The 16,758-nt window shown below is 41.4% G+C and overlaps 1 protein-coding gene across 3 annotated transcripts in view; it reads right to left on the bottom strand.

Moving 5' to 3' along the window:
* The window catches only part of LYPD3 (LY6/PLAUR domain containing 3), a 133,637-nt gene that overhangs the window by 24,182 nt on the left and 92,697 nt on the right, over nucleotides 1–16,758 (bottom strand). Inside the window, exon 1 of one of the 3 annotated variants that reach the window (XM_068241963.1) lies at nucleotides 10,495–10,731. The exons of the other annotated variants lie outside the window; for them this stretch is intronic. Within the exon in view, the coding sequence (XP_068098064.1) occupies nucleotides 10,495–10,573 (79 nt within the window). The 5' untranslated portion in view covers nucleotides 10,574–10,731. Of the gene's footprint in view, nucleotides 1–10,494; nucleotides 10,732–16,758 lie in introns of those variants that run through there. 3 annotated transcript variants of the gene reach the window in all.

Here is a 16,758-nt window from a genome sequence, read left to right as displayed (position 1 = left end):
CATTACACTAACATAACAATATAACAACGCTATACCAACACATAAATATAACAACACTACACTAACACAACAATATAACAACACTACGCTAACACAACAATGTAACAACCTTACACTTACACAACAATATAACAACACTCCACAAACACAACAATGTAACAACACAACACTAACACAACAATATAATAACACTCCACTGATACAACAATATAGCAACACTACATTAAAATAACACTTTAACAACAATATAACAACATTACACTAAGACAACACTATAACAACACAACACTAACACATCAATATAACAGCACTACACTAACACAATAATACAATAACACTACACTAACTCAACACTATAACAACACAACACTAACACATCAATATAACAACACTACGCTAACACAACACTATAACAACACTACACTAACACAACAATATAACGACACTACACTAACACATCAATATAACAACACTACGCTAACACAACACTATAACAACACTACGCTAACACAACACTATAGCAACACTACACTAACACAACAATATAACAACACTACACTAACACAACAATATAACGACACTACACTAACACATCAATATAACAACACTACGCTAACACAACACTATAACAACACTACGCTAACACAACACTATAACAACACTACACTAACACAACAATATAACGACACTACACTAACACATCAATATAACAACACTACGCTAACACAACAATATAACAACGCTACTCTAACACATCAATATAACGACACTACAATAACACAACAATATAACAACACTACACTAACACAACAATATAACAACACTACTCTAACACATCAATATAACGACACTACAATAACACAACAATATAACAACACTACACTAACACAACAATATAACAACACTATGCTAACACAACACTATAACAACACTACACTAACACAACAATGTAACAACACTACACTAACACAACACTATAACAACACTAAACTAACATAACAATATAACAATGCTATACCAACACATACATATATCAACACTACACTAACACAACAATATAACAACACTACGCTAACACAACAATGTAACAACATTACACAAACACAACACTATAACAACACTACACTAACACAACACTATAACTACACTACACTAACACAACAATATAACAACATTACACAAACACAACACTATAACAACACTACACTAACACAACACTATAACAACACTACACTATTACAACATTATAACAACACTACACTAACACAACAATATAACAACACTACACTAACACAACACTATAACTACACTACACTAACACAACAATATAACAACATTACACAAACACAACACTATAACAACATTACACAAACACAACACTATAACAACACTACACTAACACAACACTATAACAACACTACACTATTACAACACTATAACAACACTACACTAACACAACAATATAACAGCACTACTCCTCAAACAATGCTTTTACTTTAGTTATAAGCAAGATACATTTATTTTTTCCTTTTTAAGACATGTTTTTTACATTTTACGTTTAGTTCTAAAATATAATTTCAACATATTTTCAATTGATTGGTTATTTTATTTTTCATTTGGAAAATATAAATGTATACAACTTTTTTTAGCTCCCCTTTTTATACTTGTTTAACTGGAAAATTTTCTAAACAGTAAAAATGAGTCTTGCTTCATTACTGCAGCTCAGCAGAGCCAAATCTCCAGTGTCTGCTGTGAACTCTTTTTTTAACATAGCAGTACAGCTATTGCCCTTCCTAGATGTGATTTTTTTTTTAAAGAGCACAAAATAAACCTATTTATGTGTAACATTTTATATTTTTTCAAAAATAAAACAACTTTTTTGAGAAAAACCTTTTTTAGAATTAATTTTGTTTCATAAATTAACCTCCTTAGCGGTAACCCCGTGCTGGACACGGGGTAAGCTGCCGGAGGGTGCCGCTCAGGCCCTGCTGGGCCGATTTTCATAATTTTGCACTTTGCTAGCTGCGCCAGCACTCCCCCCCAGACCCCGTGCGCTGCCTGGCCAATCAGTGCCGAGGGGTGCTCCGGGACTCCCAATGACGTCCCGACATTGGTGACATCGGTGACGTCATCCTGCCCCGTCGCCATGGTGACGGGGGAAGCCCTCCAGGAAATCCCGTTCTTTGAACGGGATTTCCTGATCGGAGATCGCCGCAGGCGATCGAAGCGGGCGGGGGGATGCCGCTGAGCAGCGGCTATCATGTAGCGAGCCCTGGGCTCGCTACATGATTTAAAAAAAAAAAAAACTGCTGCGCTGCCCCCTGGTGGAATTTTTCATACCGCCAGGGGGGTTAAACAGGAATTAAAAAGAATCATCACATATTCCCCACAAAGCAGATTCTTAGTCTTAGAGTATGTAGTCATGTCACTGATTCTCCTTACAGGAGCTTGCAATCGACTCCCTAGCCTAGTCATACGTCCAACGTATTCTAGGGCCAATTTAGGGGGGGGGGGGACTGTTTTTCTTATCTGTATGTTTTTGGGAAGAGGAAAGAAACCAGAGTGCCTAGAGGAAACCGATAGAGACACAAGGAGAACATACTAACTCTTTGCAGATAGTGCCCTGGCTGGAATTTGATCCGGAAACCCACGCAAGAGTGCTATTCGCGATGCCACCATGCTGCCTAATGTTTACAATTGATGACTGTTAGGTTTAGTTGCAAACACGGTGTATATTTGGTTGCAGCACAGAAAGCTTGCTTGGCATTTGATGAATTTGATGAAAAGGGCGATTCGAGGCGCCCCAAACAAAGAGTCACTTCCCTTGTGGGTTTTCAACCACCTCTGCTGTCGTGCCAAAGATAAGTCCACTTTCCTTCACAGAAACGGTGACATAGAAACACAGCGCCAGGTATTACATTGCTGTTGGCATACACAAGCTCCAATCCACCTCCAGAGATCCCTCCTGTGACCTGGGTTCCTATAGTGCAACTCCGTCCATCCCAAGGAGAAACAGAAAAGGGAATTCTCTCAGTGGATAAGATATAGGCACATTTTATTCATGCAGAAGCACATCAGTCAGGAATGTACATACAGTGGGTTGCAAAAGTATTCGGCCCCCTTGACGTTTTCCACATTTTGTCATATTACTGCCACAAACATGAATCAATTTTATTGGAATTCCACGTGAAAGACCAACACAAAGTGGTGTACACGTGAGAAGTGGAACGAAAATCATACATCATTCCAAACATTTTTTACAAATAAATAACTGCAAAGTGGGGTGTGCATAATTATTCGGCCCCCTTTGATCTGAGTGCAGTCAGTTGCCTATAGACATTGCCTGATGAGTGCTAATGACTAAATAGAGTGCACCTGTGTGTAATGTAATCTCAGTACAAATACAGCTGCTCTGTGAGGGCCTCAAAGGTTGTCTAAGAGAATATTGGGAGCAATAACACAGTGAAGTCCAAAGAACACACAAGACAGGTCAGGGATCAAGTTATTGAGAAATTTAGAGCAGGCTTAGGCTACAAAAAGATTTCCAAAGCCTTGAACATCCCACAGAGCACTGTTCAAGCGATTATTCAGAAATGGAAGGAGTATGGCACAACTGTAAACCTACCAAGACAAGGCCGTCCACCTAAACTCACAGGTCGAACAAGGAGAGCGAAGATCAGAAATGCAGTCAAGAGGCCCATGGTGACTCTGGACGAGCTGCAGAGATCTACAGCTCAGTTTGGGGAATCTGTCCGTAGGACAACTATTAGTCGTGCACTGCACAAAGTTGGGCTTTATGGAAGAGTGGCAAGAAGAAAGCCATTGTTACCAGAAAGCATAAGAAGTCCCGTTTGAAGTTTGCCAGTCACAAACCATGTGGGGGACACAGCAACCATGTGGGAGAAGGTGCTCTGGTCAGAAGAGACCAAAATGGAACTTTTTGGCCAAAATGCAAAACGCCATGTGTGACGGAAAACTAACACTGCACATCACTCTGAACACACCATCCCCACTGTCAAATATGGTGGTGGCAGCATCATGCTCTGGGGGTGCATCTCTTCAGCAGGGACAGGGAAGCTGGTCAGAGTTGATGGGAAGATGAGTGGAGCCAAATACAGGGCAAACTTGGAAGAAAACCTATTGGAGACTGCAAAAGACGTGAGACTGGGGCGGAGGTTCACCTTCCAGCAGGACAATGACCCTAAACATAAAGCCAGGGCAACAATGGAATGGTTTAAAACAAAACCTATCTATGTGTTAGAATGACCCAGTCGTATATATATATATATATATATATATATATATATATATATATATATATATATACGCTATAGCAGCATAGAGGGTGATATAGTGGCTGGGAATGCGGAGAATCAGCCGCGTTCCCAGCCTGTCGCCGAACCCGGAAGTAGCCGCCGGCGGGGACAGGACGATCGGAGCCGGGCTGCTAGGGCACCATACAGCTTCAGGGGGCTGAGGGATGCCCCATGTGAGTAAAACTCATTTTTTATTTTTGCCTTAAGTATTCCTTTAAGTTGGAATTTGCATGGTATTAAGTATACGCCCACCTCACATTATCATACATTAGCCTGTTTATTGTTATGAAGGGCTAAATAGTGGCTGCATGGTGTTGCTGGGCTGGTGGGAAGACAATAGGAGAAACAAAGTATGTATGCGGTGGGACTCTCCTTTTAGAAACTCCTTTTATTACAGACTACATTTAAAGTGCAATTCTAGACTTAACTTTTTAATGCAAATAAACCACTTAAAGAGAAACCATAACCAAGGACTGAACTTCATCCCAGTCAGTAGCTGATACCCCCTTTCCCACGAGAAATCTTTACCTATTCTCTAATAGATCCTCAGTGAGCTCTGTATGGCTGATATTGTGGTAAAACCCCTCCCACAGTGTGATGTCACCGCCTCACAGCACTGAGGTACTGACATCACACTGTGGGAGACCTGTTGCATTGTAGGAAATAACAGCTGTTTACAACTGCCAAAAAAGCAAGCAGCATATCCTTCCAGTGACATCACCTGCCAGCAGTAAAAATGTCCCCATGTAATGAATGTCTGAATGTAAATCAGGGAGAGGAAAGATTTTACAATGAGCAAACACTGACTAAATCATTTATACATAATTATTGTAAAAATGAAGCACTTTTTTATTACATTATTTTCACTGGAGTTCCTCTTTAAGTCTATCTGGATCACTATAGTCATCCAGATAGACACTGCATATATGCACGGAGGGAGATAATGGTTGTCTGGCCGTTGGAAACAGACATTATTTGCCACAATGCAACAAAGTTCACAGATAGGAGTCTGTCAGGGCCATGGCCTTTATATTACATTGTGGGAGGGGTTTTACACTGGGGGGACACATTTTACAATAGGAGGACAGCCGGCAGCATCACAAGGCCAATTCCGGAAAATTTCATACTGACATTGATCGGGAATTGGCCTGTGGTTTATGGCGCCCACAGATCTCTCTCCAGTCAGATTCATCCAGAGAAAGATCTGTCTCTTGGTCGATCTGCACATTCATCATCTTCTAAAATATGGGTACCTTTAATATTAGGAGACAATTTTTCATCTTACATAAAAATTACTTTTCAGCACGAAGCAAGTAAAAAAGTACTGAAAAATAGGTAAACAAATAATATCAAACTTATTTTAAGTATTTTCTTAAAGGGAACTGAGCACATTCTCTTTCACTGGAATCTCTCCTGGCATAGAAGCTGCCATGTCCCCCCCTCCCCTTCTCACATTCCTTATTTACAGAAGTCAGAGATGCTATCTTGACACATTGACACACACAATGGATTTGAAGAAACAGTCCTAATTACTCACCCCCTATGCTGATGAAAAGGCATTGTGTACCTCTTGGTAATTAGCTCAATAAAACAATTAGGTTCCTGAAAGCTCTGTGGATGGGGACGGTCGGGCAGGCCTGCTGAATCAGGCTACTAACAGTACTTTGAATGTAAAATACAAGGTAAAATGAAAGTTTATTTTAATAATGAAACAGATTGTCGGCATGCATTTTTCATGTGCTATAGAAATGTCCTGAGTGATAAAAAAAGGTGCTCGGTTCACTTTAAATGGTGGGAACTTTAAAGGTATTTTACCGAAAAGGTTTGAAGACATCTCCTTGGAGAAAACCCAGGAGAAAAGTGAAAAGGATATAGGCCCCTGACAGTAATACCCTTTAAACCATCACCAGCAAACACGAACATGCTCAAAAGGATTTAAAAGGTACTTTTTACATTCCACAACGCTGAAAAGTTATTTTAGAAAGACATTGAAAAATGATCTCTGAGGAAAAAACTCAGTAAAAAAAAGTTAACTGCATATGGGCCCGTGGTCCTAATTCAATTAATTTTTCTTCTGAGTTTTCCTCAAGGAGATAAGTTTTCATCTTATCTATAAAAAAAACGTTTGAGTTGAAAAATTGCAAAATAGAAGGTAAAAAAGGAATAGCAAACTTATCAGAGCCATTTTCTCATGAGATTTCTGCTAGGTGATATTTTCAATATTTTCAATAAAATGCCCTTGAAACCACCAGCAAGCAAGAAAATACTTCAAACAGTTTTGATAGTACGTTTCCACCTACTTTTTGGTACCTTTTCAATTGCAAAGGCCTCAATTCACGGAGCTTTATCAAACACTTTAATCAAACGTTTGATAATTTACCTCATGAGTAAAATCTAATTTTGAATTCACTAAGGTGCTATAGATTTATTGAGCGTTTTATCGATAAAACATTTGATAAATACTTTAGTGAACTCAAAATTAGATATTACTCGTGAGATAAATTATCAAACGTTTGATTAAGCGTTTGATGAAGCTTAGTGAATTGAGGCTTATGTGTTGAAAAGTTATTCTAAATAGAAAATTAAAAATTAACTCCTAGGAAAAAACGCAGGAGAAAAAGTTAATAGCCTACCGGCCCAGCAAGCTAAAAAAATATGCAAAATAATTTTGATAGTACGTTTTCACCTACTTTTTGGTACTTTCTAAACTGCAAAGTGCTGATGAGTTATTTTAAAGAGAAGAGAAAAAAATCTCCACGGTGAAAACTCAGGAGAAAAACTTAATTATATATGGGACAAGTTATCTTTTTATTTCTTGAGTTATCTTTTGGCCAATATGCAATTACCTTTTCCTCCTGTATTTACTACAACCGTATGTGCTGTTTTTACACTTTGTTAATTAAATGCCTTTTAAACGACCAGCAAGGAATAAAATGCTCAAAATCATTTTGATAGTACTTTTTTTTTACCTCCTTTTTAGTACTGTTTCAAAAATTACCAAGTAGGCTCATTGTGAACCAGAACCGCTAAGGATTTGTAAGGGAGCAAAAGGAACCAAAAAGCTCCCTTACTGATAGAAATAAAGCTATGCTGAATAAAACAGAAGGTATTTGCAATTATTAAGCTTTATGTGAGCAAGAAAAATCCCCCATGATGAATCAATACTGAATATCACCTGATGAGGACCAAGTCTGAAACAGCTGTATGCATTTTGGATTTATATTGCTCTTGAAAATTAATAGGCAATAGAGATGGAATGAACAGTTCTCCTGGCCCTGTGATAAACTTTTCGCCAAAAACAGTACCTGCGGCGACTTTAGCGTCAGCAAGGTCTTTAAGAAATACACAGGATCTTGCCAGCAGCATGCGTCCTTGATCATCCCATCATTGATAGGCAATAGGCACACTTTGTGCTCTGGATATGTGCCTGGCTCTTAAGGCTCTTACACACGCCATGCTGTATTTTTACAAACGACGGGTCCGTCAGACCCTCCCGCAGGGCGGTGGTTCTACCGACAGTAGGACATGAGTACAAGCTGTCGGCAGCCTGAGCGGATCCCTCAAAAACAGTCTTATCGGTCTGCCGACAGCCTGTACTCACGTCCTACTGTCGGCAGCAGAACGACCGCCCTGCGGGAGAGTCTGACGGACCCGTCGTTTGTAAAAATAGGCCTTTAGGGGCATAAGGGAATGATTTGCATAGAATCAGCAGTGAAGCTTCATGGGAAATCGTTCTTGCTCACATAAAGCTGCATGATTGCAGATAGCTTCTGTTTTAAGAAGGCTGATTTATATTTGAGAAATATTTTGTGAATTAACTCCCTATCAGTCTCTCCTTATTTATATCATCAAATGAATGCAAAACAAAATAGGAGAGATAGTTCAAAATGATAAACTGTAACAGAAAATTAAATCTATGGACCCCCCCCCCCCACACACACACACACACACACACTCTTTTCATATACTGCAGGTAATTATTGAGTTAGACCTTGAAAGCTTTAAAGCACACCTGAAATGAGAGGGTACAGAAGCTGACATATTTGTTTCCTTTTAAACAATGCAGATTGCCTGGCTATCCTTCTGATCTCTCTGCCTCTAATACTTTAAACCACAGACCCTGAACAAGCATGCAGCAGATCCGATATTTGACCAAAATTTGACTGGATAAGCCGCATGCTTATTTTAGTTGTGTCATTCAGACACTACTGATGCATGAAAGATCAGCAGGACTGCCAGGCAACTGGTATTGGTTAAACATGGCAGCATCCATATCCTCCCACTTCAGGTGCCTTCTATAGGAGGGTCAATGAAAAAAATGTTTAATATTGTATGTACTAGAGTAATATTATTATTATTATTAATTTATAAAGCTAAAACATATTTTGTGGCACTGCACTAAGTAAGACACAAACAAGGAGTACAAAATAATACAGACAATGATATACATCAAATATAGATACGGTACAAAACACAGATTTGGTAGACATAGCAAGTGAAGTGACAAATGTAACATGATAAATAAAATGTATAAAAAATTTCAAGACACAAAATTAATAAAATAATTCCAAGACACAAAAGGGTAAGAGAGCCCTGCTCTTGCAAGCTTACAATCTAAAGGAATGGAGGGGGAGCGCAACAAGAGGTGGGATAGTATGCAAAATGAGTACCTAGAGGCAGTGTGCTCTTAGGTTAACTGGTAAGGAGTACAACTTGGCCAGGGGTTGAAAGAGAATGACCTAAATTAGAGTGTATGCTTGTCAGAAAAAGTGAGTTTTGAGGGAGCGCTTGAAGATTTCAAAGGTTGGAGAGTGACTGATGTACTGTGGAAGGGCATTCCAGAGGAGGGGTGAGGCACATGAGAAATCTTGTATGCCTGAATTTGAGGAAGTGGTTCTAGAGGAGGACAACAGAAGGTTGTGTGCAGATCTGATATTGCAGTTAGGTTGGTATCTGGAAACTAGTGAGCAGATCGACCGGGAAGAGAGATTGTGGAGAGCTTTGTAAGTTAGGGTTAAGAGTTTGAACTGGATCCTCTGGGTAATTGACAGCCAGTGAAGAGCGTGGCAGAGAGGAGCAGCAGAGGAAGAGTGGGGAGAGAGATGAATGAGACAAGCAGCTGAGTTCAGTACCGACTGGAGCGGGGCCAGTCTGTTAGAAGGTAGTCCACAAAGCAGTATAGTGCAATATTCCAAACAAGATATTACCAGAGCAGGTACTAATTACAATTAGAAAAATGATCAATAAAGGACACTGCATATCATAAGTAAAGGAACAGTGTTCTGTATGTGTATATAGCACCTTTTTAATATCTAGTAAGTAACAAAGCACTTTAAAAAAAAGTTCATTTAATCACCGACAACTAACTTTGAGTGACATACAATGAAGCATAGTAGGTGAAAATGAAGCTTCACTGTTAGCACATGAGAGGCGCTGTAACGCACTGCATGCTCCACGTTGGGATACCGGAGTCCATTGGATCGCATAGCACCAGATGCACTCTAAACATCGCATAGACTTACATTTCAGCTTGTTAAAATGGCCGCCATTACATCACACCCCACTGTGGACAAGATTCTACAAGATTCTCTCTTTATGGGATCAGGTTCAGGAGCATAACTACAAATCAGGGGGCCCCCAGCAGAAATTTGAAGGGGCCCCCCAATGTTTATGCTGTTTCCCTTGCCTACTCTTGGTGACCTTCACAGCCAAAGAGTCCATATTGCAAGAACCATAAAATAAGGGTGGCCTTCATGATCTTCATACCCATAACAAGTGGAGCCATAAAACACCTGATGTGAAGGATGGACCCCTTTATCGGAGGAAGTAATATAGTGGTTGGGGCCCCCTTACAGCTTCGGGCCCCCGTGCGGTCACAGAGGTGGCTCTCCTGTAGTTATGTCTTTAATCAGGTTCCTTGGAGAGGTAACTGATGAGAATATTTACCAAAATTTTCTCATGAGTTTTCTCACAGGAGATGTTTTGCATTTCATCCATAAAATATGCTTCTAGCCGCCAGCATGCAAAAAAACAACTCAAAAGAAGTTTCTCTAACTTATCGGATGTTTCTATTACTGTTCATACCTCTTGTATCCCAGCCCTGCTGTCTATCACTGCGATAGTAAGCCTTCTCTAGAGCTGCTTGTACTAACATGCTGGGAGAAGGAAGACTAGTTACCTGGTAATCCCAGAACGAGGATCAGACAGAGGATGGAGACAGCAGAACATCTGCCTACGTTTCCCGACCTCCCCTCCATCTTCAGCGATGTTTCCCCTGCGGCTCTAACAGAGCTCTGTTCTGGTTTCAGCCAGTCCACCGCAGAGTTTAAACTCCATCTCCTGAAGTCTCACTAATCAGCTCTGCCTGGATCACGGCCAATGAGAGTCCTGAGGTGGGAACTCCCATCAGCAGCAGAAGAACCTGCAGAACGTAAAGCCAGGTTCACCGGTGTGTCTATGACGAGGCGCTCAGCCACTGCCCTTAATCCTGCTCAGGGGAAAGCTGTAAAGGCACGTTTATGAGGCTTTTGGGGAGATGTCATCACTTCCTTGTGGTATATCATTCACTTATCATGTTTTACAAGGCTTTAAAGTGTAACCCAGAGCTGCTTTTTAATAGTGGAGTCAGGCTGGGTTTTATTCCCTCTGGATCTTTACAGCTTCCTGTGGGGAGATCAGCCCCGTCTCCAGGTGTGATGTGAGATCCAGCCAGATCAGATTGCATGAATCAGGAGTCAGCTCACAGCAGCCCCACCAACCTCCTGCCTGCAAAACACTGTATGCTGCATTCTCCCCTAAACTATTTTGTCAGTTTAAAGAAAACCTGGACTGAAAATAAAAAGTCAAAACAAACATACACAAGTCATACTTACCTCCCATGTAGTCTACTCCTCATACTCTTTCTCCTCTCCTGCGTCCCATTTGTCCACTGTGATCAATGGAATTCTCTGTCCTCCATTTTAAAAATGGCCATTACCCCATAACAGCTTTCTGGTCAGCACACTGTTACACTGTAATATCACCCACTTGAGCTATAGGGAAACATGGACATTACTTTGCACATTCAGTTGTAACTGACAGCAGCTGATATATGTAATGAACGAGGCAGCTGCGGTGAACAGCACCGCCGTCGCAGCTGCCTCCGTGCCGCTGACCGTCCTCCCGGCGTCTAGGACGCCGAGGACGGAACATTTATTTACGCATAGGGTCACCGTTTCGCGCGGGCGCGCGCACAGACGGGACCTTTATGCTAAGAGGAGGCTCGTCAGCTGACCTGCTGGTCGGCTGACGTCACAGGAGCCTCACGGCGCCCAGGATTGGCTGACTGCTGGGGGCGTGCCAGTGAGGTCTCCTCTGCTTCTTAAGCCTCCGGGCTTCATTCAGACACTGTCTGCTGTCGTGAATACATCCTGTGTTAGCGCTCAGACCTTAGACTAGATCCCAGGTGGTGAAACCAAGGACTTCACACCTAGACTAGGATATTATTTATATTGTGATTGATATTCTGTGTTTGACTCCGGCTATACTCTGACTCTGCTCTAAGCTTATCGATTCTGTACCTCTGCCTATCTGCCTACGTTGCTGAACCTCTGCCCGATTACCGACTACTCTTCTGCCTTACCATTCTACTCTGATACTGTCCTCTCTGTTGCCAACCCTTGCCTGTCTGACCATTCTACTCACCAGTGGGCCCTCGCCACTGGTGAGGTGTTAGCTTCACCAGTTCCCCTGGTGAAGTTATTTGCTTATGTCCGATTGCTTCTGCTCCTAGGCTGCAGTAAAGTCTGAATCGCCTACTCCTCAGGTGATCATTAGTTACAATGCTGTTTGTACCTCCTGCTCCTAGGCTGCAGTACGCTCTGAATCGCCTGCTCCTCAGGTGATCATTACTCACAGTACTGTCTGTATCTCCTGCTCCTCATGCTGCAGTACAGTCTCAATCACCTGCCCCTCAAGTGATCACTAGGCTGCAGTACTGTCTGAATCACCCACTCCTTGGGAGATTCTATCTCTTCAGTTTCAGTATCTCCAGCTTGCTGGGGTTTGTACTTTATTATACAGGCAGTGTGTCGATAGTACCTCACCAGCCCCTCTGGTGAGGTCTCGCTAAACTATTAAAGTTACTGTACTCTATTACACGGTCAGTGTACCGATAGTACCTCACCAGCCCCTCTGGTGAGGTCTCGTCAAACTATTAAGTTACGGTTGCACCAAGCACTACATACTCAGCTCCTTGTGCTGCTATACTGGTATTATTGGTGATTCTGCAGATCACACATAATCAGGTATAGCGTCTGCATTATTGGTGATTCTGCAGATCACCAAATAATCAGACATCTGAGTTGCGACACCCAACTGTTACAATATATAACTGACAGCAACTGATATATTTCAGTTATGACAAAATCTTGTCAGAACTGGAAGGGATCACTGTAAGAAGAAAATGGTGAGCTTCTGAGAGGAACTGGCGGTGAGGTTAGTATGTAATATTCATTTGCAGCTACGTCATGTGCTAATTTTAAATAATTTTACCCACTTCATGCTCCCTTTAAGCTACACACCCACCTTCCCTGTCTGATTATGAACCTGTCTGGTGAATTTTAACCACTTGAAGACCAGGTTTATACCCCCACCCTAGTGACCAGGCCATTTTTAACCATTCCGCACTTCACAACTGCAGGTGAGGGAGGGTTAAAAACGTACCATTTCTTCACTAGTGTGAAGAAACTTTCCTTTCTCTCATTGCCCCCAATGCAGCGATTCATCTTCCGTTTCGGGTCCTCTGGGAAAAATTGGTGCTGCAGCAAAATTGTGGTCTGTTCAGCGGAACATGCGCAGTGGATCCGAAAGCATGTGAACGGTTCCATAGGTTAACATTTGATCTGTTCACATCCGTTCTGTTTGTAAAGTATCTGTTCCGTTCCGCTTACAGTCCGTTTTTTAGCGCTAATGTGAGCCAGGTCTTATGGAGTGAGACTCAGGCCTGAGTTATAAATTCACAACAATTACAGCACCCTGATACTGCGCTCATATGCTGAGTCAGGTGTTAAGTGGGTCACCTCTAAAATTTTATAAAAGATAATGAATCAAACATTCATCAAACATTCATATTACAGGTGCTAAATCCTAAATAAAACACATTGGCAGGTAGTAACCACATGTATAATGTCCTTGCTCATATAATAGTTATCATGTGGGAGCGCTCTTCCTAGATGCGTGCAGCCATCAAAATAGAGTTCTTCAGTGAAATGGTTAAGCGCTCTTCTCTGCCTGTTCCTTCTTAAACACAGCAAATGTCATATAATGAAAAAGCCCCCCCTTCGGGGAAAGACTCAGCAGACTTCTAGGCCTCCAAGGCCAATGCTCGCATTCGGGGTATTGGCCACCCCGCAGCCTCTCTGGCAGTCCTCTCTCGGCTATTCCCAGTCTGTGTAATCAAAGAAACGAATTCCACATCGCGCAAAAGCGTACCAGTCCATTTTATAAAAAATGGTTAAAAACAGATCAGTGGTGTGTAACCACTCATTGGGTCAAAAAACTTCATCAAGAAAAAGAAACACAGCCAGCCCCTTGTTTGACAAGCTACCTGATTCCAGGTACAGGGGTATGCAGAGATGAGATGCACTAAGCTTGTGACAAGGCGCATGCCTCTGTCATCTAGCGTCCCTCTCCGCAATATCTTACTGGCTAGTGCTCTAAAAGATACCGAGCCTACTGCACACAGACAATCCCGCCGCGTCCAGCGAGCGTCGTGCGCTATGACGTCACTCCGTGGCTCCGCCCAACGTTTCGTTGACCTAGCAACTCCTCAGGCCCCTGGTAGCTTGTCAAACAAGGGGCTGGCTGTGTTTCTTTTTCTTGATGAAGTTTTTTGACCCAATGAGTGGTTACACACCACTGATCTGTTTTTAACCATTTTTTAAATAAACTGGTACGCTTTTACGCGATGTGGAATTCGTTTCTTTGATTACACAGACTGGGAATAGCCGAGAGAGGACTGCCAGAGAGGCTGCGGGGTGGCCAATACCCCGAATGCGAGCATTGGCCTTGGAGGCCTAGAAGTCTGCTGAGTCTTTCCCCGAAGGGGGGCTTTTTCATTATATGACATATTCGCTGTGTTTAAGAAGGAACAGGCAGAGAAGAGCCCTTAACCATTTCACTGAAGAACTCTATTTTGATGGCTGAGTTATAAATTGTCCCCAATCCTTCACCCTTCACTAAACTACTCCCATTACCCAACTGTCACTAGGCCAGTGCCCAATAATCCAGTCACCATTATCACATGACTAGAGATGGTGACATCTGGCCAGTGGAAGCATCTTACTAGAGACGAAAGCGGGAACATAAGTTTCAAAGGTGACCTCACTCCATGCTTTCCTTGTCTGAACATTTTCCCTCTCCTCCAAGCCAAGTTCTCTCCTATAGGGAACATAACAGCCATGGCCCTCCCACAAACCCCTGAGCCACATCCTACGATGCTATGGTTCCAGCCTGCATCACCTTTCTCTATAGCCAAGCCCACTCTTAGAGTAAAAATAGAAGGAATTGGCAGGTGGTGCTAACAAAAAAATAAATGATATAATGACCTTGTTTCATCAGCTCTTCATAAGTGCCTCTGACGTTCATTATTATACACGTGTTTTTTTGTATCAAAAGATAATTTTTTGATTGTAGAAATAAGAAAGATAAATGGTTTATAATCAAACAGGTTGCACAATGCATATAGAGCAAAACATATTTTGAAACCCACAAGTGAAACATCACAAAAATAATGTATGCCGACTCTATGTAGACATACCTGTATCCTCGCACATTGTCAGAGGAGCAACAGCTGCTCAATCAATCATTCGTGTAGCAACAGCCTAAAAATATATTTATATAGGCAGCTGTCAAATATATAGGGTTTGAGTGGAGGGCAGGGGTTAAAAAATGGTGCAAAATTTCTGCCCTAATTATGATTACCCTCCTGGGAACTTGATTGCAGTTTAGGAGCTTCTCATCCATGTACACAAGACCTTCTTGTATATTGAAGGACAGCCTCAATACCATAGAGAAGCTTTTTAAATAAAAAATCAATGTTTCAGTAACTTTTAGATGTTAGGAGGACCAGTTATAATTTCAAGGAGACCTAATTTAAAGAGATTCTGTAAAAAAATTTTCATCCTTATTTCTTCTATCCTATATGTTCCTATACCTGTTCTAATGTGCTCTGTCTTACTGCAGCCTTTTCTAGTTGCACAGTGGCTGTATTATATCTGTTATATGATCTAATCTTCTCTCCTCTGTCAGCTCTGTCGGGCTGAGGCAGTCAGGCTGGAATGTGCTGTGCTGCTTGTGATTGGATAGAAGCTATACACACCCTCTCCAGGCCCCCTGCACAATCTGTATGACTCACACACTGAGCTACTCTCAGCCTATCACTTGCTATGTCTTTTGTTTGTAAACACTGCATAAAAATGGCAATTACAAGCCAGGATTGCAGCAGAGAGTGGCAGAAACTGCACAAAGAGGCACAGGAGATGAATAGAATGGTATGCTTTTTATTGTAAGAATTTTAGAGTACAGGTTCTCTTTAAGGTTCATTGTGACAGGGCCACCCATTTCATCATGTAAAAAAAAAATCTATTTTTTTATTAATAGGGTGGGAGGGCATTCATAAATTAAATAGAAAAAAAAAAGATCTAAAGATGTAAATGTTAGAAAGTAGCATTGTTGTGTTTACAGATATAAACAGTGCTACCTCCAGCACCAACTGTGGTGATTGGGAGGGGAGGGGGCTTGGTTGAATTTTGATGTTCACACAGCTAACCTTATTTTGTGTTTTTAGCTTTTAGATATTATATAGCTGATATCCAGATATCATATTTACAGGGCAATTAATGGTTAAGGTTAGGAATAATTTTAGGAAGGATAGCGTTAGAGGCAGGAAAGGGGAGGATAGAATTAATAGTCAGAGTGTGTAGGTTAAGCTTAGGTTTAGGAAGGCATTTGCATCAGGAAGGGGTTTAAGGTTGGCAATAGGAAGAAACTACCATTAACATAATGCATTACAATTAGAGACGGCCCAAACTGTTTACCCGGCGAGTCAGCAGACATATGGCAGCCAATTAGCTATCCCTCTCATCTGGACCAGTGTTGCTTGTGAATTTTCGCCCAAGTCATTTTCGCATCGAAAATCCGAATTCGAATTTGGCGAATTTTTGCAAAAATCTTCAGAAATATTCACGTTTTCGACCAACATCGAAAATTGAACTATGCGGACGCTTATGCCCTTATGCGGAAAAATGTCCGCAATAATCTGCAAGAAACGTTGCTATATGCAGACGCTTATGCTCTTATGTGGAAAAATGTCCGCAATAATCCGCTAATACATGCGTGGCAAAGCTTTGCATAGCGGTACTATGACTACACGGAAATACGTATGCGATGAACTACGAGTTTA

Source organism: Hyperolius riggenbachi, chromosome 6 (assembly GCF_040937935.1).
Source record: "Hyperolius riggenbachi isolate aHypRig1 chromosome 6, aHypRig1.pri, whole genome shotgun sequence".
Lineage (NCBI taxonomy): Eukaryota > Metazoa > Chordata > Amphibia > Anura > Hyperoliidae > Hyperolius > Hyperolius riggenbachi.
The sequence above is the reverse complement of the archived record's forward strand: the minus strand, read 5'-3'. Positions and strand labels throughout refer to the sequence as shown.